We start from the raw sequence: 24538 nt of genomic DNA, 5'->3' as shown, positions 1-24538 counted from the left end.
TGCGGAAAACGGCAATGATGTCACAAAATACACTGTGGTGTGTAACCTTGTGGTTATGAAGTTTGCTTCACAAACACAAGGTCCAAAAAACATTGAAATTACAATCTCTTTTTGAATGTTTTTTTAAAAAATATCATACGTGTTTTAGAATAATTGAACTGTGAATATTCATGATTAATTGTTGGTTTGTTTGGAAAAAAATGAGATTTTTAAGGAGAAAATTATGGAGCAAATTTACCGACAAGTTTTCGTTTCTTCAAGAAAACAATACCTTGCGCTAATAATCAATACAAAAATATCAGCTTTTCTGTAATTCCATAATTGATAGAATAAAAATAGCTTTGAGGTATGACTCTTGTTTCTAAGGTAGCTTCTGACGAATAAGACAACCTGTGGACGTGTGATTGTCGTCAAGTGTATTGGAAAGGAAATCGTAAACACATGGCGAGCATAAATAAAAAAGTAGCAACATTTATTTTTTCACCAACGGAGCAACGCAAAAAAAAATTATATAATCCCTAGTACTGTAGACATCAATATTATACGCGGAACATATTTGTGACATCGCTTAAAATTGTAATTTTGCACTAATATACTTTACGTACGTAAATAATTTTTGTTATCTACAGTCAAGGATTTATTCTTGATATATATTGGTAATTACAACAAATACCTAATTATTTTGCCCCATCCAGTCAAGAAAATGTGTCTGAAAAGATACATAGTTATTTATTTGTTATCTTAGTAAAGTTTATGATTTAGAAATCTATAATTTTTTCTCTTTTGCTAAAAAAAATATTTTCCGGCTGCCACAAAGCTTTGGCTATTTTGGTTTAGTTTTGTTTGACGTTTTTAAAAATCTTGTGTTACTTGTTTTACCAGTGGTTGCAAGTTCTTTATGTTGTGAAAATTTAATGATGTAACACTATAATTTCGTTTTAGAAATCGTTGAGGACACTCTCTTTTTCTTTTTGCTTTCTGCCGAAATTTTGCACCTCCGTAATTAGATAATCTGATTTTTCTTAGGAACTCTGTCTCATCTTGCGTATAGTTCCAGGAAACTTGTGTGTCTAAATATGTGTTTAATAACAATTGATGGTTCTGTCACATAGCTAGTTAACAGCTACATTGTCAATAAAAAGACGATGATCTGATATTCAGTTTTATATACGGATATATCACAAATGCGTTCCCCTCTTTTTCAGACTCGTTCCTTCGGCTTTGTTGGCTACTGAGTCAATATAAAGGTTGTCGAAGCCCCTTGATTTTCTTGGCCAGTTGTTGAAAAATTTAATAATTTTTCGTAGTAGATGCATTTTAGTTGCACATTCAACTTTTTAATTTGTTCTGTAAGTGTCGAAGATCGTATTTTTCTTGTTACTTTTTCCCAGCAATGGGTGATCAAAAATAAATATCAAATCAATATGGTGATAAATAGTATTCTGGCCTCGTTGGTTTGGCAAAGCACGTTATACAATACTATTTGCGATTAACTTCACCACTTTGATGAACGGAATGATGATCAGCAACTGGATGAAAAAACATCTCCAGCCCATGGAGCCAAACGTGGGGGCTTTATAGCTTTTTTTTCCGGACAAGAAAAATCGTGAAGATAACAATTTGTTATGCCGTGCATCTTACAATTTTTATCTTTGTACTCTGATTTTCACCATTTTCGTCATAAACGCAAATTTTGGTGGTACATGAAAAATAAAAGATATCAAGACAATCAAACACTGTTCGCAATGGTTTGCGATGCCAAGGTCAACCGATAATCGAGGAAGAACCCTTGCGAAAATCGCCTTAAATACTAACTCACTGCGCATGTGTAGTCAGTCCTGCAAGGCATTGCTGTACAGAATCCGTAGAGAAACTTAGTTTCCAGTAATCCGCGATAGTGAAAACCTCGCTTTTGTTTACAAGGATTTATTTAGTAGACTTTCGAATTCTGCATAGAATATTTCTATTTTTAGATAAGAATATTTCGAATTTTTACCACAAGTGGGTTAACACGAAACAGAATTTCTTATTTTTATCTAACTTAAACGCTTAACAAATATAATAATAACCGTTTACCACGTGTTGTACCGCAAATATCGCCCGAGGTCGGTGCAATGGCTACGGTAATCGGTTATTATTGTATTACCATCAAGCAATTATAGTGAGTCATAAATTAATCAAATCATGAGACTTTTTGTATCAGTTTAGGAATTATTACCACATTATTACATAGTATTCTAAATGTATTGTTAGAAATAGTTGCGAATTATATTTTCCTATCTCTATATTTGTGTACTTACGCAAAAAAATAATATTTCATTTTTTATGCAGGATGTGCAGATCGCACTCCTCTTGGAATGGCAAATGGATTGATTACTGCAGATCAAATATCAAACAGCTCAATGTATGCAGATTATTTACCATCACGTGGAAGACTTTACTCCTCGAGTTCATGGTGTGGTTCTGTTGGAATGATAGATGGAAAATCTCATTGGTTTCAGGTACTAGTAACAGAAAACTTTCAGTGCGCGGGTTAAGCCACAGACAGGTTAACATAGTAGGCCATGTTGTGCGCTTAAGTACAGGTAAATCGTTTTGTACACCCGGGTGGAGCACCGTAGTAAAGTTATACAATATACATGGCAAATACCATGCAGCGCCTATACCGACACAGCAGTTCGTTTGTAATATACCTGCAAAACGTTTCTCCAACTTCAGCTAAAATAAAAAAACATGTTACAAACCTGGTAAAAAAAACAGTCGGTCAGCATATTTTTTATTTTGCGAAATAAATTCTCGAGAAAGTTCAAAGACTACTTGTCCCACGGGCTAAAAAACTTCATATTAGTTCTGGAAATAGTCCGTAGTTAGTACGGGCTAAGCAGTTCGTATGAGTAACCCGTATTTAAAACAATCAATCAGCAATTTTGTTTCTTCAGAACGTTGATAAAAAAATTTACCTACCTAACTGCATTTAGGATAAGAATTATTGATTAATAATTTTAGCCAAAAACGGCATTTGGCTACATTCTCATTTTACCTAGAGGTAGATAAAACATCAGCTCGATAGTCACAAACCCAGCACAAAAATAAATAATCTTTGCTAGGATAAAAAGCACTGATACCAAACTTGAATAAAAACCTTAAAAGAACAGCAGTAAGGCCAGCTATAGCTAGAAAACTAGCTGGTTATGATGCTGATAAGCTACGCTTGTAGCCAAAACTCTAAAATTGCTTGGTTTAAGATTTATACGTGGCTAGAAGAGGTAAAAATAGGTTTATCTTAGCTTATCAAAAAATGAAAAAACAAGTTTAAAGCTGCTATTATAGAGAAGAAAAAATGGATTTATTCGACTTTCTGACTGCAGTCATTTTTAGCAGGTGAACTGTTAAAAATTGTGACAGATAGCAAATATTATATGTTTTCTAATATTTTTAAAATCTGTCACGTGCGAAAAAATAAATGTTGGCATATTAATTCGAGTGTCATTCCGATAAAAACATTATTCCTGGATACGTTGTGGCTTAAGTCCTGTAGTCAGTTCACAGTCGTTATTACAGCCATTGTCTACATTAGATTGAGGTGTAATCAAACAAAACAGCAAATCGACAAACTATATGCAAACCAGGTAGGTTTTTGCGCAATATTTGCGCAAATGTACTTTTGGTTATATGTTTGTTTAAGTGGCTATTATTCTCTTTTATCCTTTGACCTATTCGGTCCGAACTCCTTTCTCCATTGCATAACCTTTAATAGGTTTTTCCAAATGGAAAAAAACTTTGCAGACGTATATTACGCAACGAAAAGAGCAAACGTACTTTAATAGCTTTTGCTTATGACAACACCTTTTCCCTGAAGCCTGACATTTATCCAAAATGCCGATATATGCTCAAAATTCAATTACTTTGGTTCGAGAAGGAATTTTACCATTCTTTACCATTCATAGCCAAAAAAAATATACTTAACATATTTTTCGCCTTCATATTATTCCCATTAAAAAATGTCGACAATTGTCCAAAAGTAAGACTTTGCCTAATTATCTGATAAAATCAGAAACATTTGGGTTCATCACTTGGCCTAATAAAGCTGTGTTGAGAGTACTAAGTCCTAACGTTAATATAACAAAAGTTATTATATCTTTCCGATGATCAGACCTTCATAATGGTAGTTTCGAGTAATGGTCGATATCTAAGGTTTTGAGAGATATAAGACCTCGAAATTACATGCCGTAGGTTTCTATTAGATAAGCATAAAAACTCAGAAGGCATCAAAGCAATGCACTATAGCGAAAAAAAGTTATTAATCCGCAAGCGCCTAAGGGAAGTAAAAATCCTCCTTCGTTGAGTTCTTCTGTTTTGCAAATTCCTAAATTTTGCACGATTTCATAACAGCATATGTAAAACGTTTGGGATTATCACATTTTTGACGCTTACAAGTTAGTATATTGGAACCTTACCTGTTTTTTTAATAAACTCGTTTGGTTATAAAGCAGTGTATTTTTTAGTTGTTCTTTCCAGTGTTACTGCATGGCAAAATGCCATTTGTCGTCTACCATATCTAAAGACATCCAAAATGCTGATTGTATAGCACTATGTACATATGAGGCTATGATAGATGCAATGTCTCCTAGACTACTTAAACTCTTAGCATTTCCCGTATATCGCCTATATTAACAGGCTACTTTCTGTCTGTAACAGGCATAATGAATGTGTTTATTTTTCTATGAAGTCGCCAAATAAGTTATGTCCTAAATTTTAACCGACTAATTAAAAGTGGCGATGTCAATAACAATAATTTAACGTCAATACTAACAAAGCCATTACAATTAAATTATGATTTTAAGGCCAAATAACTTGGAAACGAGGTGGTAACAAAAGACAAGTTAACTAGAGCCAATCTGAAAGCAAACTGCGTAAGTTTTCCATAATCCGTTAAAGAATTTTTTAAAAAATGTTTGGATAAATCTTGCCTTCCTGGTTGAAGTGAGCTATTTTCAAATGCTTTTATCTCCTTAACCATTCGCCAAAAGCACATGATTTTATATATTGTGACGTCGTCAAGGTATAACGACGGACCTGCCTAACTGGATTTCTCCACAAGCATAAGATGGACATAAATATAGTCCGTTATATGAATACGTAAGCAATGTGTGTTACCAGCAAAATAGATGTGTAAAATTTCTAGACGTTCCGGCACCAGGGAAATGCAATTTACCTACGTAAATGCGTATAAGAACATCCTTGAAGCCATTTCATTGCAGTGAAAAATTCGAGACCAAAAAATTTCGTTCAGAGGGGGTAACGGCAGACAATTTTCATCGCAGATGTAACTAGAGACTAATTCAAACTAATCGGGAAATATTTCCAAACATCCCCGAATACTTTTCAAATGGACTGGTTGATGACGTCATCAAAGCACTTTTAAAAACCAATACATTTGTAACCGTTCCTCCAAAAACAAATGATCCTATACATTTTCTTTATCACAATGTGAGTAAATAAATTTCTATAAAAATTTTTTTGTACTTAACGTCATTTAAATGACAGGTCTTCTCCATTTTTTTGGGTTTATCGACTAGTTGGTATTAATATTTACCATCCTTTATTTTTTCTTTTAAATAAATCTAATAACTAAAAAGAAAAGATAATATTATATATTGCGCTGAAATATTTTGAGCACAATTATCAAACACTTTCTTCTTCTTCTTTATAATAATAGCCGTCGTCTGTCTGTTCGTGCGTCAAAAGCGACTTGTGTTAACCACGCATGAAAAACAAAATACGCAGGGACGAGAAACCCGTCGGGCCCCCACCGGCACAGGGACAATTGCCGCTAAAATTAAGGTCCAATCAGGAGCGGAGTTTTATATAAATGACCAATCAGAAACTAAAGCTCTTTATGTTTCTTAGCAACGATTTTTACGTTATCGGTCCGAAATTTGGCAAGCAGATTGAACCAACTCATTGCTGGAAAAAGAAAAGTTTCTTAACTGTTTGCTTTAATTTTACTTTCTGATACTTCTATTTGTATTCTAACAAGATTGCAGTTTCTTTTACTTTCGGGTATTTTTTTTATTTGTTTACATGTTTATTCACCTATACTTTATAGTTAGCTAGCTAGCTACTAGCTAAGCTACCTATTCAGCCACCTAAAGATTTGTATTAGTTTTATTTGCCTTTTACTGTCACATTATCTAGCCATATATTAATCTTAAACAACACCAATTTTAAGATTCTGGCTACCAACGTAGATGTTAGCTAACATTTCTGATTTTTGTGTTAACTTTGCCAATCTGATTTTTACTTGGTTGTGAACTGGGGTTAACTACCTCTAGCTAAAACGAAAAGTAACCAAATACAGTTGGCTGCAACAGAATTTATAAGTAATCTTTTTCATACTAAATGCAATTAAGTAGTAAGCTACCACTTTACTGTAATATAAAATTTAGCAAAAGTCAAAAGTTTATTAATGAGACACAGAGTACCTGTGCTATGTGCCTATTCCGTGTTGTTAAATGACGTTTTGTTTCCTGTGTTTTTATTTAAAGTGAAGTATTTTGGAAAAGGCTATTAAGCTTATAGGCATGTGCGACACATTTTACCTGTACTAAGTGCTATGCTCAGTGTTAACAATGGACTGTTTTTTTTGGAAAAGGCTGTTACGCCTAGAGCATTTGCGATGTGGTTTATCTGTACTAAGGGGTCAGCCCACTGTGACAATTACTTTTTAAACTTTCTCGGGAATCACGTCTGTACGGGTGTGCAACACTGTTTACCTGGACTAACCGCTCAACCCCGTGTTGGTAATGGACTGTTTCTTGTGTTTTTATTTAAACAGAGTCTGCGAGAAAGTTTTTTCAAAAGGGTATTGTCCCTACACGCCTCTTCAACTCTGTTTAACTGTACTAAACGCTTAGCCCGATGTCACGATTAATTTTTTAACGTTTACTGAAATTTATTCCGCAAAATAAAATAATATTGACTAATTGTTGTTGCGATGACGAAGTAAAAACGGTTTGTAAACTCTGTTTTTATTTCACCTTTTATTGTGGGAAAGTTACTTTTTGGAAAATGTGTGACAGTTGCAACACTATAATGGTGTATGCGCTCTACTTGATTTACGGCATACTGCATACCTGTACTAAAGCACACACCTGACCGTGTGGCACAGTTTACGACTCTTATTAAGCACTCCTCAGGGCGTTCAACACATGGTCACACCTTGACTTGTGGCTTACCCTGGCGTTTCGACGCCGGGTTTCCCGGATAGTCTCTTTAATAATAGCCGTATTCCGACTGTCTGTTTGTCCGCGAAATCCGCGTCTCGTACCGGAAACGCGAAATATTTAAAATGCTCACTAATACCAAATGCGATATAATAATGTCTGATACGTTAAAAGAAACAATCTATGATTTTCGTTTCAAAAAACTGTCCTTGACTTTCGAAGCTGGACGAACGAAAGACATTTTGATTTTTAAAATGGTCGTATATGGTCAGTGTATGAGGAGGTTTGTGGTAGGCCTGTTTGACTTTTTATCTTCTGAAAGCTTTATATTTTTAAAATATTTGTTTTCTGTTTGTTTTCAATGTAAGGATAAATATATTTTTTAGCCATGTTCAGATCTTAAACACACCACTTTTTAGGATGTTTGGCTAGGAACAAATATTTTAAAGGTTAGCTAGATAGCTAGTGTCTAACGTATTGCTTATTGCGTCTGTTTGGTATAAGAACTTTTTATTCTGGCGAACATTTATTTCAGCTGGACTATTCCCTGTGTTTCTGTCTGTCTGTCTGTCTGTCTGTCTGTCTGTCTGTCTGTCTGTCTGTCTGTCTGTCTGTCTGTCTGTCTGTCTGTCTGTCTGTCTGTCTGTCTGTCTGTCTGTCTGTCTGTCTGTCTGTCTGTCTGTCTGTCTGTCTGTCTGTCTGTCTGTCTGTCTGTCTGTCTGTCTGTCTGTCTGTCTGTCTGTCTGTCTGTCTGTCTGTCTGTCTGTCTGTCTGTCTGTCTGTCTGTCTGTCTGTCTGTCTGTCTGTCTGTCTGTCTGTCTGTCTGTCTGTCTGTCTGTCTGTCTGTCTGTCTGTCTGTCTGTCTGTCTGTCTGTCTGTCTGTCTGTCTGTCTGTCCGTCCGTCTGACAAAGATGCACACTAGCAAGAAGTCTATAGGCGCCCGCAAGACCACATTTGGGGCAAAATTTTTGCCAAACTTCCAACCACATGTTCGTATGATTTATTATACCTGTAAACACATGAGCAACATACCAACATGTTCATTTATTTTGTTCAACAGAATTATTCGAGACAGCATCTTGGTAACAAATATAGGCGATTCATGTTGATCTAAATGTTTTCCAGGCTTGCGGTCTCCTTTAAGGCGAGCGCAAATCAAATTTTGTAAACAAATTATACATCAAAGTACTAACACAAGTACATTTAAACACACAAATTTAAACTAACACATTTTATTCAATCTCAACAGTTGTAACCTCCGAGTACAAGAAATCTATTATGGTCGCGAAATTTAAAAAGCTTGTATATATGACAACACAGCGTTCGTAAGAACTTGGCTCGTAAATGTAGATCCAAAGTTTATGAACATTTGTACTACCTCGTAATGAGTCACAGTATTGATAGTTCTGGGTCCTATACCGAATCTCATGACTCCCTTCTACACGATAATTTAAGGAGATTGCAGCAACGCTTCAAACCTTTGTCGTGGTAAAACTGATCTTCCATCGAAGTAGATGCTTCTGATAAGTCTCTCTCAAAATCGACGAGATGGTAAAGCCACCTGGTGTTAGTACAATAAATACCAAGCCGTGTCACCTGAGCAAGGGAAATTGCGCTGTCGAGAATTTAATGAAGTTTCAGATGAAGTTGCTGGTTTACTTTGTTTAACACTATGTTCACGCACATCTGATATTCTTGTTCTCGAACAGTTTTATCTTCCTTTCCAATATTACTTGTTATGATAATTCTCTCGGAAAAGAATGACAAAACCCCATAGTAAATTTTATGTCAATATGTTCAGCTCTAATAAATACAAAGTGTTTATTAGAGCTGAACTTAATTGCTGGTATAATGAAAAATAATTAAGTATATATCAGTTGATGAAAATAATAAAGAGTATTTAGCTTTTATATACCATGTTCAAACGCCATATTGATTTGTCTTCTTCGTAAGAAGTGCCTTCTTTGAATTGACACCCACTTTAAATTGACCCTTGTGAGTATGGGAGGGGGCGGCATAAAGTGCTAGCGGGCGGTAACTTTATTGTGTTATATTTGTTATATTTGATTTTATATATATATATATTATATAAACATATATTATATAATATATGTTATATATGTTATAGTTGATTTTAAGCGATGAAACTTGGCACAAGAACGAGCTAGTATAGGGGGTCCTTCCATACACACTTTTGACAAAATCACGGTCAAATTCTCATAAAAAAAATTTCATACACAATTATGCTTGTGACGTCACAACTCTTTGTCACGCTCCATTACACAAAAATACGTTGATCATCAGCAAAAATCCACTGATTATCAACGCATGCGCTGTAGCGCGGCAAACCTCGAAGTAATCCCGGACGTTGCTGAAATGTGTATATAATAAAGGAGAAGAGTTGGTTCAGGAATGCAATTATCAAACTACATAGCACCGTGTCTGCACCAGTGGCAGCAACCTGCAACGCCTTTGCCGATCGACTAAAGAGTGTGCGGGATACCGTTGCATTCTATTCCAACAAGGCAAAAAAACAAATTTCGGGAGGGACAACGCTTCACGACGAGATCAAACAGAAGGCAAGAAAAGACTACACGAAGGATATTCAAACACCCTGAGGACGACATCCAGATGCTGGAGGATGGAAATAGGATCAAAACATGGCGGTTCGGCAAGCATTTAAATCAACCTCTAAGGGACGCGATTATCCAAATAATTACACCCCACGTGGACATGCGCGGTAAGGTTGTGTACATCTTTGGCTGTCATATTTACAAGGGTGGGGGGATGTGTCTGATTATCACAAAACCAAAAGCTCTGGGTGGTTGTCAAGTAGAGCGGAAATCGAAGCGTTCGTAGAAGAATGCGAGATGAAGCATCTCGATCTGGAGGATCACGAGTTCTGGACAAAGGCTTATTTACCACCCACTAGAACCACTGAGACCTCGGGAGCATATGCGGGAAAAATTTTCTTTGATTACGTACAGATTAAGGTGATAAGTAAGCGTCAACCTCTTTTGAGATGTGGCCCTCTCCCTGATTGGCTGCGAAAAAGAGGTTCATCTACGCCATGGATAGGGAAAAAGAACGAACTGACAACCTATGTTTCTGGAGATGCTTAGGTGTGATGGAGAGGGCCAACGTAGCATGGGGAACAGAACGTCTAATGAAGACAGCTGTCATGTTAGCCCGAAAGTATTATGGGGCCCTAAGCTAAAGCGTAAAGATGTGGCTGGTGGATCTGGAGGGCGTTGCCAAACAATTCAAGATCAACGTCAGAGTCTTTGCACACAAGACAAACTCTGAAAAAGCATCATGACAATTCGTCTATGGTTAAAAGCAGTACAAAAAGGGTTTGGACACTATCAATCTTGGTATGCTGGGCGGGCACTGTTTCTACATCAAGGACTTAGACCTGCTGGACCAACAGAAATGGGGTTGTGAGATATGCAAACAACTGTTTACCAAAAGCAACCACCTCACACGGCATAAAAGGAACGAATGCGGGGGTGTCAAGACGATGATCATTTGCAAAGGGCGGAAAGTCAAACGTATGCCGGGCAGGGCCGAGAAGGTGTTTTACGATGAGGAGTATAGCTATGATGCATCAAAATGGATAGAATACATGTCAAAGCAAGCCAGAAGACATATTCATCATGCCCTATGTGTTCAGGTTGGTGAACGTGTTATCCGTGATGGCAAAAAGAAATGGAATGTTGATGGATATGAACCTATTTCAAAGAAGGTATACGAGTACAACGGTTGCAAATGGCACGAATCCCCCTGTCAGCCCGAAAGAACCAAAGCGGAACCAAGGCTCATTACACTGCAACCTTGTCTAAGGAAAGGATGATACGGGAACAGGGCTACAACATTGTCACAGCTTAGGAATGTGAAAAACCGCCCCAAATCAAGAGGTACTTTTAGAAGGAGTTTAGACCATATCCCCACTACCTGGTATTATATTTTGAAGCTCTGCTATCACCTTTAAATTACCAGCAAGTCTCCGATCTAACATACCTTTCAAGACATGTTCCGGTAAGTGTTGGTATTTCCGATAGTTTGAATAGCCACGCGACGTTCATCGAGCACGAAAATTCCAAGATCCTGGTTGAAAGGTTTGTTGAGGAGCTGGAAAAGAGGCATGCCCTGATTGTGAAAGAATTTGGAAGAATGTACCCAAAGCCTGACGACTTTGACATGCTCTCCAAAAAGAACCGGGCGTTGTGGGATGACTGGTTAAATCAAGTAGGTGTAATAGGGATAATTCCGGCAAGTACGTCATCAACCTGATCATTTTGTTGAAGAGATTGTGCAGGGCAATAAGATCAAGGTAGCGAAAAGGGATAAGGAATACATGTTTCTCACTACCTCGGGATTTAAATTTCTATATATTAAAAAGTTTCCTTCCCTATGACGGTTGGTGCAAGTCGTTGGAATGTAAGCTCCAAAAGCTCATGTTTCCGTATGAATGGTTGACGAGCCATGAGAAGCTGAACCATGTTGGGCCTGTGGCTCACGAGGATTTTTATAGCCGTCAAGTGGGAAAATATACTATCCTGCGAAGAGTACGAGACATTCCGCTCCGAGTTATACAGGCGAGACTGTGTCACCTTGATGGGACTGGTTGCATGAGTAAAACTTAGCCGATGTGGAACCGTTCATTGAAGCTGTGAGCAAGACGAGGTTGCAATATTACGATGATGAAAGCGATATTTTGAAGGACGTGGTCAGTATTCCGGACGTGTCGATGCGCTACGTATTGAAAATGTCTCTACTGCTGAACCCAAAGCTAGAGCTATACGATCCGGGAGACCAATGCAGGCATAGGTGTAAGGAGTATTGGTATAGGAAGACTTGTAAGACCTGCAAGGAGTTAAGGAAAACATGTGAAAAATGTACGAGGAATAAGACCTACGGCACATGCACGAATACTAAAAAACTACGGGCCGCAAGGGTTTTCCGGGTACACGTAGCTTTTGGGTTTGATGAGAGCCGAAAAAATCCTACTGTATACCCCTGTGCTAAAATGGTAACTTAGCCATGTGCTGAAGTTTACTGCTTTTCACTAGTTCTTCAAGTACGCTAGAGATTAACCCTTTGCCTGGTTCCTGGAGGAGATTGCCGATGCACGACGAAATGCTGATAAAGACCCCGACAAACGAATTGCAAGGGATACGGCAAAGTTGAAAGGCAACTGGTTCTACGGGAAGATGATTGAAGATTGAAAAGCATGCAAATATTACATTTACGAGGGATAAAAAGGAGGTTGACGCTGCTCTGCGAAGCCCGTACCTTGAGGACCTTGTAGAGATTGGGGATGCTTATGAGGTAAGAAGGGGCAAACACAAATGTACTGTCGATAGAGCCTACCAGGGCGGTATCGCGGTATATCAATTAGCCAAGCTTGGCGGATGTTGGAATTTTACTACGATTTTCTTGACAAGTACGTGGATCGTCGGGACTTTGAGTATATTTACATGGACACCGGCAGTGCGTATTTTGCCATCTCTGGAGAAGAGTTACGAGATGTCATTCGTCCCAAGCTGCTTGACGAGTATGATAAAGGCGTAAAAGACTGGTTCGTCACCGATAAGTACTCGAGTCGAACAGGCGGGTTATTTAAGGTGGAGTTTATTGGGTTTCGGATGATTGCCCTGACAGCCAAATGCTATTTTGTTAAAGAGGGTACTAAATTTTCATGTAAGAGCATGTCAAAGAGGCAAAATGCTGTGAGCTTGGGTAGATACCTCAGTGCGCTGAAGAGTGGTTTAGATATGATCAAAAACGTAGGTTTTTGGATACATCAGCAGGGTATGATCACGTACGAACAAAACAAACTCAGGCTCTTGGCGTTTTATGACAAAAAAGTCGTGCACGATGACGGGGTACATACATCCCCGCTTGTGGTTCAACGGAATAAAATGGAAGCGTTTTTGTATATCGCTGTAATACTACCGTACGCTATGATGGCCTACATACTTGTGCGATATCGACTACTAATAAAAAGGATATCTGATATTGCGCAAGTCTTTGACAATGCCTCTACAGAATATGAAAATATTGGAAAGTTTATGATAAGAGTCAGGTGCTGAAGGAGGCTCTAGGTAAAGGCAACGGACACCTTCTGCCCAAAAAGTGTACAGAGGGCTCTATTGAAAAAGCCCCCGACGAGGCGGTAGAAAAGATCCATACCGAATACCTTCAACGCGAGCTTTGGGAAAAAGGTGAGAACTCACGTGGTCAATCTTTATGCTAGCATGGATATCGATAGCGTTGAGGAACTAAGGAGAGATATCAAGGAAGACCCTATAATCCACGACTCAATGACAGATATAGGTATCACGGTGTACTGTACTAGGTGTTTAGCCCCGCTCCTGGTCCTGTCTCACACGGCGAGGCATATGAGTAAAAAGAAAGAGAATGCGGAGAAGGAGCTGGAAGGGACGGAGACGGTGCTATAAGATAAATGAGTGAACAGGAAGGAAAACAACAAGAAAGAGTCATTACTAAACCACCGAAGCATCCGGGAAGGGTTGCATAGTGGAACAAGTTGGCTGCACTCATGAAGAAGAGGAACGAAGAAATGAAACGACAAGAGGGTACTGTAGAACCTGCAGTCAAAGCCTCTTCTGAGGATAGTTCTATACAGTCGTTTCATATTTGTGGAGTTGGAGCGATAGCCATGCTTGCCACAGGAGTAGGCGTCTGGGATATGTTTACCAGGGGTAAAAATGAATCCAAAAAACCCCCAAAACTCTGTACAGGAGCCCCAGCATGGTAAACAAGGCAAAAACTGGCCTCAGATTGACATTTTCAAGATGCATTAAATTTTTTAAAAAATTACACTTAATAAATGACGAGCTGTTCCACCCAAAGTATGGCGGCTGCCCAAGGTCGGGCATTTTTAAATTATAACCCAAGTAGTGCAAAACTATGCAAAGTAAAACAAATTATTTATCAGTTGAAACTACATCATTCCTTGCGTCTTAAAATAACTTTATTAAACTACTTTACTATTTTTATGCCTTAATTTAACGAAAATTCGCTCTTTTGAACACGTTTGTAACCAAAATCTAAACGTTTAATCTACATCTATTTCAGGAAAAGCATGCCCAGAATAGAGTGGCGTTGCCATATTGACGATTTGTGACTAACTTTGGGCAGGAATAGCAACCACCTAAAGTAGGACATTTTAATATTGACGATTTTTGACCGACTTTGTGACTGGACCTAATTAGGTTTAATAGCACAAAGAAGCTGATCAAGAGGCAATTTTTGCAAGACAGTGGTTTTCTTATACTTCTGGTAAAAAGTTTCAATTTATTTTTGTCGTAAACAATTGCTTTATTTCTTGCCAATAAAGCACTTAAAAAATTCTCTCTTTTTTAACCAGTAATTTTTCATACATGCACCACATAGGGCAAAAGCTTTCAAAGTCGGGCGCCTAAAGCCAGACAAATATTTTTGCTCGACTTTGTATAAGGCCCGACTTTGTGTGGGACAGAGCAACGTAACGCCGAAGAAAAAGCAAATTTTGGACATGTTGTACGAGACAGTCGTGGACCTCACTTTCACCTTTGCCTATGCCATGGCAGGTAAGAAAATTTTAGGTATAACGAGGTTATCGACAAAAATGGACACAAATGACGTCCTCAAGATGGTTGCATACTTCGCGGCAGGGAGAGCAAGTTATGAACTGGCGGTGAAAAAAGGGTGGTTACCCTCAACCTGAAGCCTAAATAAGTGTCCAGTAATAATTCGTGTTTGTCCATAGGGGCAAAAACGAGTTAATATGGAAGGAAGCAAGAGCTGTTAAAAATGTAAACACATTTTATCCTAGGACAAGTTTAAAATCAAGCGTAATGGTCAAACCACAAAAGCATTAGTATATAGTAGCATCAGTATTGGCCTCATAAAAAAGGAGATCCCGATGCAAGAACTGCAAGGGAAGTGAGATTTGAAAGCATGGTTGACGAAGATCAACGTGCAAAGAGTGTAAGGGAAGTTGGATTTGTAAATATGAAAGGATGAGATCTCGATGCAAGGACTGGGGCGGAAGTAAAATATGTCACCATGAAATAAGGAGAGCAATATGCCCTGTATGTAAACCTACTGGATCTCTCACTAATGTTGTAAAAAGCCGAACCCACAGCGCCCTGAAGGGAAATAAGGAGCTGAGCTCCCAGGAATATCTAGGTTGCGATATCGCCACACTGCCGGCGCATATTGAGGTTTAGTTTGTTGAGGGTATGGCCTGGAATAATTATTGAGAGTGGCACATTGATCACAAGATACCGATTAAACATCAGGGAAACGGGGATGCCCCATTGCTTGCCGAGATGGCAAGAAGTCTGCACCACACCAACACTCAACCTATGTGTGCAAGCGAAAATACAGCCAAGGGTAACCGATATGTCTAGGAATAGCCAACACAAACAATACAAATGAATATAAGATGTTGTCGCGTATGTAAGCAGCCATTGGCACCACATTAATTCAAGATTAGGGGCAATACTTTAACGAAAAGTTGCATCGCCTGCTTAACTAAAGCCAAGGAGAGGAGGGCTGTAGCAAAGAGAGATAAATCCCCTTGCTAAAAAAATAGGGGTATTCAACAGAATAAAAACTACTTCATTCTGTATGACCTACTTACATACGGCATTATACCCCGATACATCGAACTTATCGGAGAGAGCCCCGAGAAGGCAAGGCTTGCTTAGAGATACCGCAATGCATTAAAATGCCTGCAGGGAAAATTAATATATACCCCGCCACACCTCGAATACAAGGCTCGAGGGACTAGGCCCTGCCCTGCCTGTCGGGGTTCCTTGGCAAAAAAACCACGGGTGTACATGGGCATGTGGGTCATGCTTTGGAGTATATCCGAAAATTCACAATCGAAAGTGGAGCAACTATTAGTAAATGGATACTATTAAGGAGGCGCATACGGCAATTTTTACAGGCCCAACAAGCTGTGGGAAAACACAACGTGTACTGAAACTCCTCGAGCAGGAATATAAAAAGCACTATCACAACTTAGTCATTTTGTGTCCAACTATACGCTGGAACAGTACCTACCTCGAAAGGGCCTCACTTTGGAAAGACCCCTTTGTATTTATGTTAGACCACAAGGACCAAGTTTTCGAATGGATTCAGAAATTGTTGTTGTTGATTCCAGGCGATTCTCTTCATAGTCGATGATTGTATAGTGAACAAGGATTTTGACAAGCGTCGACAATCACTGCTTGAAATAGCTATCGGTGGTAGGCACCGCAAACATAGTTTGTGGCTACTTACCCAAAGCTATACAACCCTACCCTAGAATCTGAGGAGACAGAAAAAAGCCCTGTTTTTATGGTATCCACATGAAAGGAGTATGCTAGAAGAGAAGGCTAATATCATCCTCGGATATAAAGGCCGAATTGAAAAAATCAAAACACGCTTGCTTGTACGTAAGATTGGAATATCGTAGGACTTGGAAGATTCCTGATTGACCACATTAAAAAACTCCGGCCAAGCATCGGTATATAGAAAATGTCTTCACTCGCCTTATTCAATGCAATACCCTCAAGAGCCATTGAGACCTTTTTTGATAAACAAAATCAACACCTCTTCAAACGCGCCGTGTTGGAGAAATTCCTATGCATTCCAAAAGCCAGGAAATACGGCCTTGATCATCATATGACAATATCAAAGAGGGTAAAACACCTTTACCCCCCCAGCTACAGTTGCTCAGATACCTCAGAAGGTATTAAGAAACGACATGATATATTCGTTACGTTGGACACCATCAGATCAAGAAAGCCCAAGACCGTAGCATTGACAAAATGGTTGATTGGCAAGGGGGTGGAAAAATTACAGGATGAACTCAAGGAGCAGCGCCAAGCCCTCGAACACAGAGATGTTAACATTGCCATTCTCTAGAACGACCTTGACTCAAGGGACAACCAAATCATGGTGCTGGCGGATGAGCTCGACGCACAGGTCCGGGAAAATGCAAGGCTTAGAGAACGACATGTACCCAATGCTCGGGACCTGGGCATTGATAACGTCATCATCATCCACAGTAAGCACAGTGCACAGGATGACGACGAATACCATCATCTTCCTATTACTGCACGCGCGTTCAGAGGTGGAATATTAGCAGGAAGAGATTGTGGTTCAGTGACAACTACCCAGGCGTGGAGAGGATTGTCATCATCGACAACCCCAACGGTAAGCAATCAGTTGGAGGAGGAGGGACATGTGGAACGTTTCGGAAATCATTTCAGGCTTATCGGTCTTACCCGGGATAACCTGTACAATTTGGGTGTTCCGGCATTGGAGGATTAGGCAGACGCCAATTTTTTCACCCTTCACAAATGTTGTGAAAAAACGTTTTGAGCCCTTCAGCTGCATGTTAAAAGGTACTGAAATATCAAAACGATTGAATCCTATGTACAAAAAATTCAAGTAAGAAGTTATGATATTCGGGTACCTGTGCTGCATTGCTGTATAAAGGCCGGATCAATAACCGGTTATTGTCCTAACTGCCTTGAAAATTTGAAGGTTTTGAATACATTACCGATGAAGATCTTTTGCACAGGGTAGGATCGGGCGAAAAAGCATGGGCAACATTTGCAAGAAACGAGATCGATGATGATCTCGAGGATGATATTGAACGCCTAGGGCACTATATTGTTTCGGTTAAGGAGAATAAGTATGGGGCACTCTGCTACGAGGTTATTAAAGATAAGACGTTGAAGTTGTCAGATTTGGCTGATATAGAAACAACAAGCAAAATGCTCATTTTTCCTGTACCAGATAGACGATTGATCGATGTTGACTTGGATATTGAGCCTGATATCACCAAAGGTATCGTTTATGGATACCCATTCTATACCCTACTTCCTTTGCTGCATATAAGAGATCCGAGTAAAGAGTTGGAGGATGAACCCTTGGACGTACTTCTGAAAATACTCTTTACCAATCCTTCACATGTACCAGACGCACCTGAACATCCTCTGCGATAAGAATCAATTCCTCGGAGACAAAGCTGCGATCAGGACCGTCTTTCATGTATTATAAAATACGACTACCTGCTACTAAACGGTCTAGCCTGTAAGTATGTGGTAAAAGGCATCAGTTGCGCGTCTTTTAAAGTCACTATGCTTCTCCCTAGGTTGTAGGAGATAGAGATAGAGGCCATCCTCAGGTAGAGGTTTCCCTTCAGGATACTCCTCGCTTTTTGCGAGTGTTACCCCATCGAGTTTTATTGCTTTGTTGGGCTTTATATTTATGATGGTAGTCTTGGTAATGTTGAGACCTTTCACGATGTACACAAATGTTTGTCTCAAGTGCGACTAGGCTTGCCAGAGACAAGCTCCTGCGCATCTTGAGGCTTGAAGAACTTTTCCACAAGGACTTTGTTGTACGATTGGACGAAGGCTATAAACGTATGATGCTACTTTGTTGTAGCCGGCTTGATGTCAACATCCTTGCCTTCTAGTAGCTTGGTTACATTTGACTTGAATTCAGAACCATTGTCACACTGAAAAATTTCGGGGTGTCGTATATGTCCTTCAACATATCTGCGACCTCGCTAGCCTTCTTCGTTCGTAAAGGTCTCGCCACCTTATAACGTGAAGCTACGTCAATGCCTTTTATAATCTATTTATAGGTGTTTCCATATACCCTATTGTAGGGCATGTATAGTAGATCGAATTGGTGCATTCCATTCGGTGCTGTAATGGTGAAATGGGGGTGGTCTATACGTTTTGGTCCCCTGATATGTCTCAGCCAGAGCAGTTCCCTACTAAGCCATTGAATTACCTTCTTTTTGAGATACCGCTCTCCTTCGTAAGGAGTTTGATAGCTCTGCGTCCAACCCACAGATGTTATGGGGTATAGTAGATATTGCTTAGCCTTTTCATCTCTTCCTCGGTAATAATGTGCGTTCTTGACATTCTTCTTTATTATAAAAAAACGCGTTCTTACAGACATTTATAGACAATGAACCCTAGCAGGGATAGGGAGCAAAGGACTACATTGAGTTCCCCATCCTGTTGCTTCAAGGTTGTGTACAAATCTTTTAATTGTGGTGCCTCCTTCCCTGAGGCAATATGAAAATTGTACATACTTTCGTCCAGCTCCTGAAGGCTTGTGTCCGCCTTGATCTGAATCTCTCTTTGTTCGTTGAACCAATCCAATTTAGCCTGCCTCTCACGTATCCACTCCGCCTGAGCTGTATTGAGCTTTTCAACAGCCTCGTCATTACGCCTGCGCTCCGCCTCACCGTGTCCCGAGAACTTTCTGAATAAATAGTTGGTCCCACTAAATGCGAGGGCGTTTATTAACGCGCCCTCCGCCATGATCATAAGAGTAGCCATTCATTCTGAGACATATCGGTTACCCTTGGCCATATTTTCGCTTGCCCACATAGGTTGAGTGTTGATGTAGGGCAGCCTTTTCGCTACCTCAGCAAGCGATGGAATAACCCCATTTTCCCGATATTTAATCGGTACCTTGTGATCATTATGCCATTCTTTACCATAATTGTCCCAGGTCATACCTTCAACAAACTGGCCTTCAATATGGGTCTGCAGTGTAGCGATATCACACCCGAGATACTCCTGGGAACTAAGCTCTTTGTTTACCCGTAGAGCATTGTGGATTCGGCTGCCTACGTTACCAGACAGATGCCCCAAAGGATCGCAAATGGCACAATGCCTCCTTTGTTTTTCATAGTGGCAATATTGACTCCCTTTGCAGTCTTCACATTGGGATCTTACCCTTTGATGAGGGCAGATGCTTCCACCACCGCAGTTCCCGTATTATTGATCTTCGCCTTTCATGCTTGCAAATACCATTACCCCTGCACTCTCTGCAATAGGACCTCTGTCTTTCACGGTGGCATATTTGACTTCCACCATATTCATTACATTCGACCCTCCACCTTGAATGGGGGCATATCTGGCTACCTTTGCACTCCTTACATTAGGATCTCTGTATTTGATGGGGACAAATCTGGCTGCCCTTTCATTCTTTGCAAAAAGCCCTCACCATTTCATGGGGGGCACTTGTTGCGTTTCTTTGACGCTTTGTTGGCATCGCGGCATTTCATGCACCATTTTGTCTTTTGCCCATTTTTCAACACCCTAAAATTGTCCAAAAAAAGATAGTGCTTACAGTGTGTGCATCTCTTGTTTTCTTCCATTGATTTGTATTTGCCTCATACCTACCATGCGTCCACAACAGCGAACCATTTATTCACTCTTCTTGCACTCTTTGCATCGATATCTTATCCTTTGATAGGGGCAAATGCTTCCACCCCCACATTCTTTACATCGGCATCTTATCCTTTGATGGGGCCATATTTGACTTCCCTTACACTCTTTGCAGGTGGATCTCCGGCTTTGATGGGTGCAATTTTGACTTCAACCACATTCTTTACAATATGCCCTCAGCCTTTGATGGGGACAAATCTGACTGCCCTTGCACTCTTTCCATCGATACCTTATCCTTTGATGAAGGCATATTTGACTTCCCCCGCACTCGTTGCACTCTGTTCTTCGCCTTTCATGCTTGCAAATACCATTGCCCCGCACTCTCTACTTGTGGATCTCATCTTTTGATGGGGGCATATTTCACTTCCGCCACATTTTTTATACCTGGATCTCTGCCTTTGATGGGGGCACTTGTTTTTTGTACGCTGCTGCTTTTTTTGATTCAGGCAACTTATACAATTTGTTGTCAGTTTTTCATTTTTCAGCACCTTAAATGCATCCAGGGCCAACACCTTTTTACAACTCGAGCATCTCTTGTTTTCTTCCATATTGATTTGTATTTGCTTCTGGAGACAAATTGTGGTCATTTAATAATCCACGGAGTGGAACCTACCGTCCAGGATATTTAATTGGGAAAATTGTAAGAGATACACGTAAGCCATGAAATCCCCTGTTCCATCAGCCTTTTTTGACATCGCTCAGCCTTTGCAGGGGTCTTTAACTACCATACCAGGGTATGATCGGATGACGCCCAAGCGTCTACAAACAGGGGATACCTTTCATTGAAAAATTGCCCGATGGTCACGCTGGAGTCGTGACTACCAAAGAGTTTTACGACTTGTTACAAATTATCTTTGGGAAGCATGGCGTGAAAGTAAAGTTCATTTGGCTCTCCCTTGACAGTAACGCTAACCTTCTCAATCTTGGGGTTATAAAACGTTTGGTTTACGCACGCGTAAGGCTTCACTTTTACAGGATCCATGAAGAGTAACATGACACCCTTAAACGATTTAACAGGGGTGTCAATTTGAAGGTTATAATTTGTGTCTGATTTTTTTATGGTGATCACCATGCTACGGAGTATCCTTTCGTAGGGCAGGAATTTTGCACATCTTGACATCATAGCGCTTGCGAGACCTTTGTGACTGAGCTTGTCAAATTCTAACTTAATGTTGTTCATCCGATAGGTGGCATCGGCCGGCTTGGCTGCCGTACTTCCCGAGGCTGCTGTACCCGGCATCCTTGATGACGTCATCATGCCTCGCAAAATGTATTACGAATTGCAATCTGTCGCATAAACCCGTTGCATAAAAGACTAGGTTCCTTGTCAGTTCAAACATTTTTCCTAGGGGTATACAGAAACTGTTGCCATAGGCCGCCACGATGGCCTTCTCCTCATCTATCCCGACATGGTCGGTTGCCTTGACCTGCAGGGCCTGGATAGTCTTGTCGTTAGGATTGATGCCCTCTAAAACAAGGTTGTTGTTCCTATCAAATTTTGGGAGCCACAAATCCCTATATACAGCTAAAATATTTTAGTCGCTAATATTCTGTATCTCGTTGCTGTTCAAAGTGATACGAATATTCTTTACCAGACTTTTACCAATGTTACTAACAATGGTACGCTTTGTATTGGTTCCCGTCAGCGTCAGGTCAAATAGAAGCTTGATGGATCCTAGAAAGATGACATCATTCCCGGACATATTAGGCATATCCACATGCAGGTCCTCGTTCTGCTTAATGGTTGAAGGTATGTGACTTATTTGAACCCTTTGTTTTCGGCCCTTGATACCAAATAGTTACTTCATCTCTGCATAGGGGTCTAGCGTCGTTCCAAATGCACTTATATTTATTATAATAAAGAATGCCGACTAATCCAGTATTTGTACCTGATATAGATATTGCTCATGATGAGGAGGATGGAGGTCATCCATATAAGCCCAATGATACCACGTCAAAACTGCCTCCCTGGAATTTCAGGGCAGAGGCAAAAGTTATTAAAATTAATGATCGATGGCCTTTACGATCGTCTTACAGAAAAATTGGGGTTACAGCCTAATGCGAAATATTATGATATGTTCAGAAAGATAAAGGGAATCAACTTATTGTAAAGGAGATAGTGAAGGGTAAGAAAACATTTAAGGAGGTAGTGCTTACGAACCAAGATAGTAGTCTAAAAACTGTTGCTCAGATACAAACGCTCCTGGGCAGTAATCGTTTGCAAGCCGTGGGGTTTGTGGACTATGTTACACCCAATAAGGGTGGTAAATTTAGGGCACAGAATCTCCTGAAAAGATATCAGAAAATAGAGGAGGAAGCCAAACATATTGAGATGGAATCGTTGGAGGAAATGGATGAATTTGTAGTTGCCACGGAAAGCCTTATACAAGACACTTCGTTTGTTGGGTCTGATGAAGGTGGCATCACCCCACGTGAAAGAAGGGGACTTGACCTCGAGCTTCAGACGTTAAAGGGCAATTTGAAAAGCCTGAAGAACAAGATGATCCTATACGACAGCGAGATTAACAAGGCAGAGGGTAGGGTGAAAGAACTTGAGAAGCAGAAGGTTGGGGCGGACGAGGGACAGAAAGCTAACCATAAGAAGGAGATAGAAAACGCGAAGAAAGAGATTAAGGATCTGACCGATAAAAGAAAGCCATAGGAGAAGCACATGGGATACTATCCACTGACATATACCCCCAGCTGAGGCATATCAAAGACATGCTATTAAAAATTGCTGTTGATAACACTACTGTGCTTGAGAAGCTTCGTATACTCTTCAGAGAACAAGGGATAACCATAGCGAGTATCGTCTCTGCTATTGGTCTATTGATAAGCACCATTGTACTCTCTGTTACAGGAGGGGGAGGTGCAGCAGCAGGTGCTGCAGGTGTTGTTGTGGAGAAGCAGCTGGAAAGGCTTGGGAGCTGCTGGGCTTGTCGTGCTATACGTGAAATAAGCCTTATTTTTTTAACCAAATATAGGCAAGTATGATGCCGACTTCTGCTATAACTATGGTGGTGTTGGTATCCCAATGTTGATTTGGTTGTTTGGGTATGGGAGACGATGATGTTGTGGTCCCGGAAGGTGATATGGTCTGTATAGCGTGATTGGGACTATGTTTAGAAGATGTAATAGGTGTTTTATGCTTGGGTGGTATGGTATGCTTTGGAGTTTGTATGGATGGTGTGGTATGCTTTGGGGGTAGGGTATGCCTGAGTGGTGTGGCAGACGCATGCCTCAAAGCGCCTTGTTATTCAGGTCAAGTCGGACTCCAATGCCTGCGTTGGCCGGTGCAACCAAAATATTATTATTGAACCCGACAATTTTGCCTATACGCAGATTCATGTCGGATGGCAGCATGTACACCTGGTGCATTACGGCGAAGTTCACTAGGGTCCTGGCATATTGCAGTACCTTCTGGAACTTCGTAATATCCCGACGTTCTCCTGACGTTCTAGCATAGCCTTAAATATCTGTACTAGTTTGCCTTGTTGTATAATTATCGGCACCGGTCCCTAGAAGGGATGCCTTGGCACCTGCCTGTGATTCCAGTAACAAAACCACGTAAGCCCTGATACTCTCACTTAGCTTCTTCAGACCCTCCGATGTTAGATCTTGACTTGTCGGCATGATGAATTTGACCCAATCACCGTCAACTTGGCCACCACCTACCATCTATCAACGACGACATGACAGCTTTAAACTTGTACAAGGCATTTGGATCTGCACCGTATTACCTACATACCTGTGCATAACCAGAGCTCAAATATGGTTTTTTATACTGTTCGAACCCATAGTCAAAGGGCATGGGGATCTTCATCCTTGCCAGGATGTGACGCATATGATAGTAAGCGTGAAATTAAAAAATACTGTTGATGAGGGGTACGGAACCTGTCATGTGTTTGCTACATATGCCTAGGGCCGTTGTTGTGCAATGGGTAGCGAAGTTCACCTGAATATTCCAGTAGTCCAACGCTTAACCTTTCCAATTCACATTAACAGGGTCATCAAGGTAGGTCGTTGGGACCTTTATGTTGTAT

At 40.2% G+C, this 24538-nt stretch overlaps 1 protein-coding gene across 2 annotated transcripts in view; it reads left to right on the top strand.

Annotated features, from left to right (window-relative positions):
* Positions 1 to 24538, top strand: part of LOC130655621 (receptor-type tyrosine-protein phosphatase F-like) — a 148029-nt gene that overhangs the window by 4262 nt on the left and 119229 nt on the right. For both annotated transcript variants that reach the window (XM_057458394.1, XM_057458395.1), the window contains exon 4: positions 2332 to 2501. In XM_057458394.1, the coding sequence (XP_057314377.1) occupies positions 2332 to 2501 (170 nt within the window). The remainder of the gene's footprint in view (positions 1 to 2331; positions 2502 to 24538) is intronic.

The sequence above is a fragment of the Hydractinia symbiolongicarpus genome, chromosome 8 (genome assembly GCF_029227915.1).
Source record: "Hydractinia symbiolongicarpus strain clone_291-10 chromosome 8, HSymV2.1, whole genome shotgun sequence".
Lineage (NCBI taxonomy): Eukaryota > Metazoa > Cnidaria > Hydrozoa > Anthoathecata > Hydractiniidae > Hydractinia > Hydractinia symbiolongicarpus.
The sequence above is the reverse complement of the archived record's forward strand: the minus strand, read 5'-3'. Positions and strand labels throughout refer to the sequence as shown.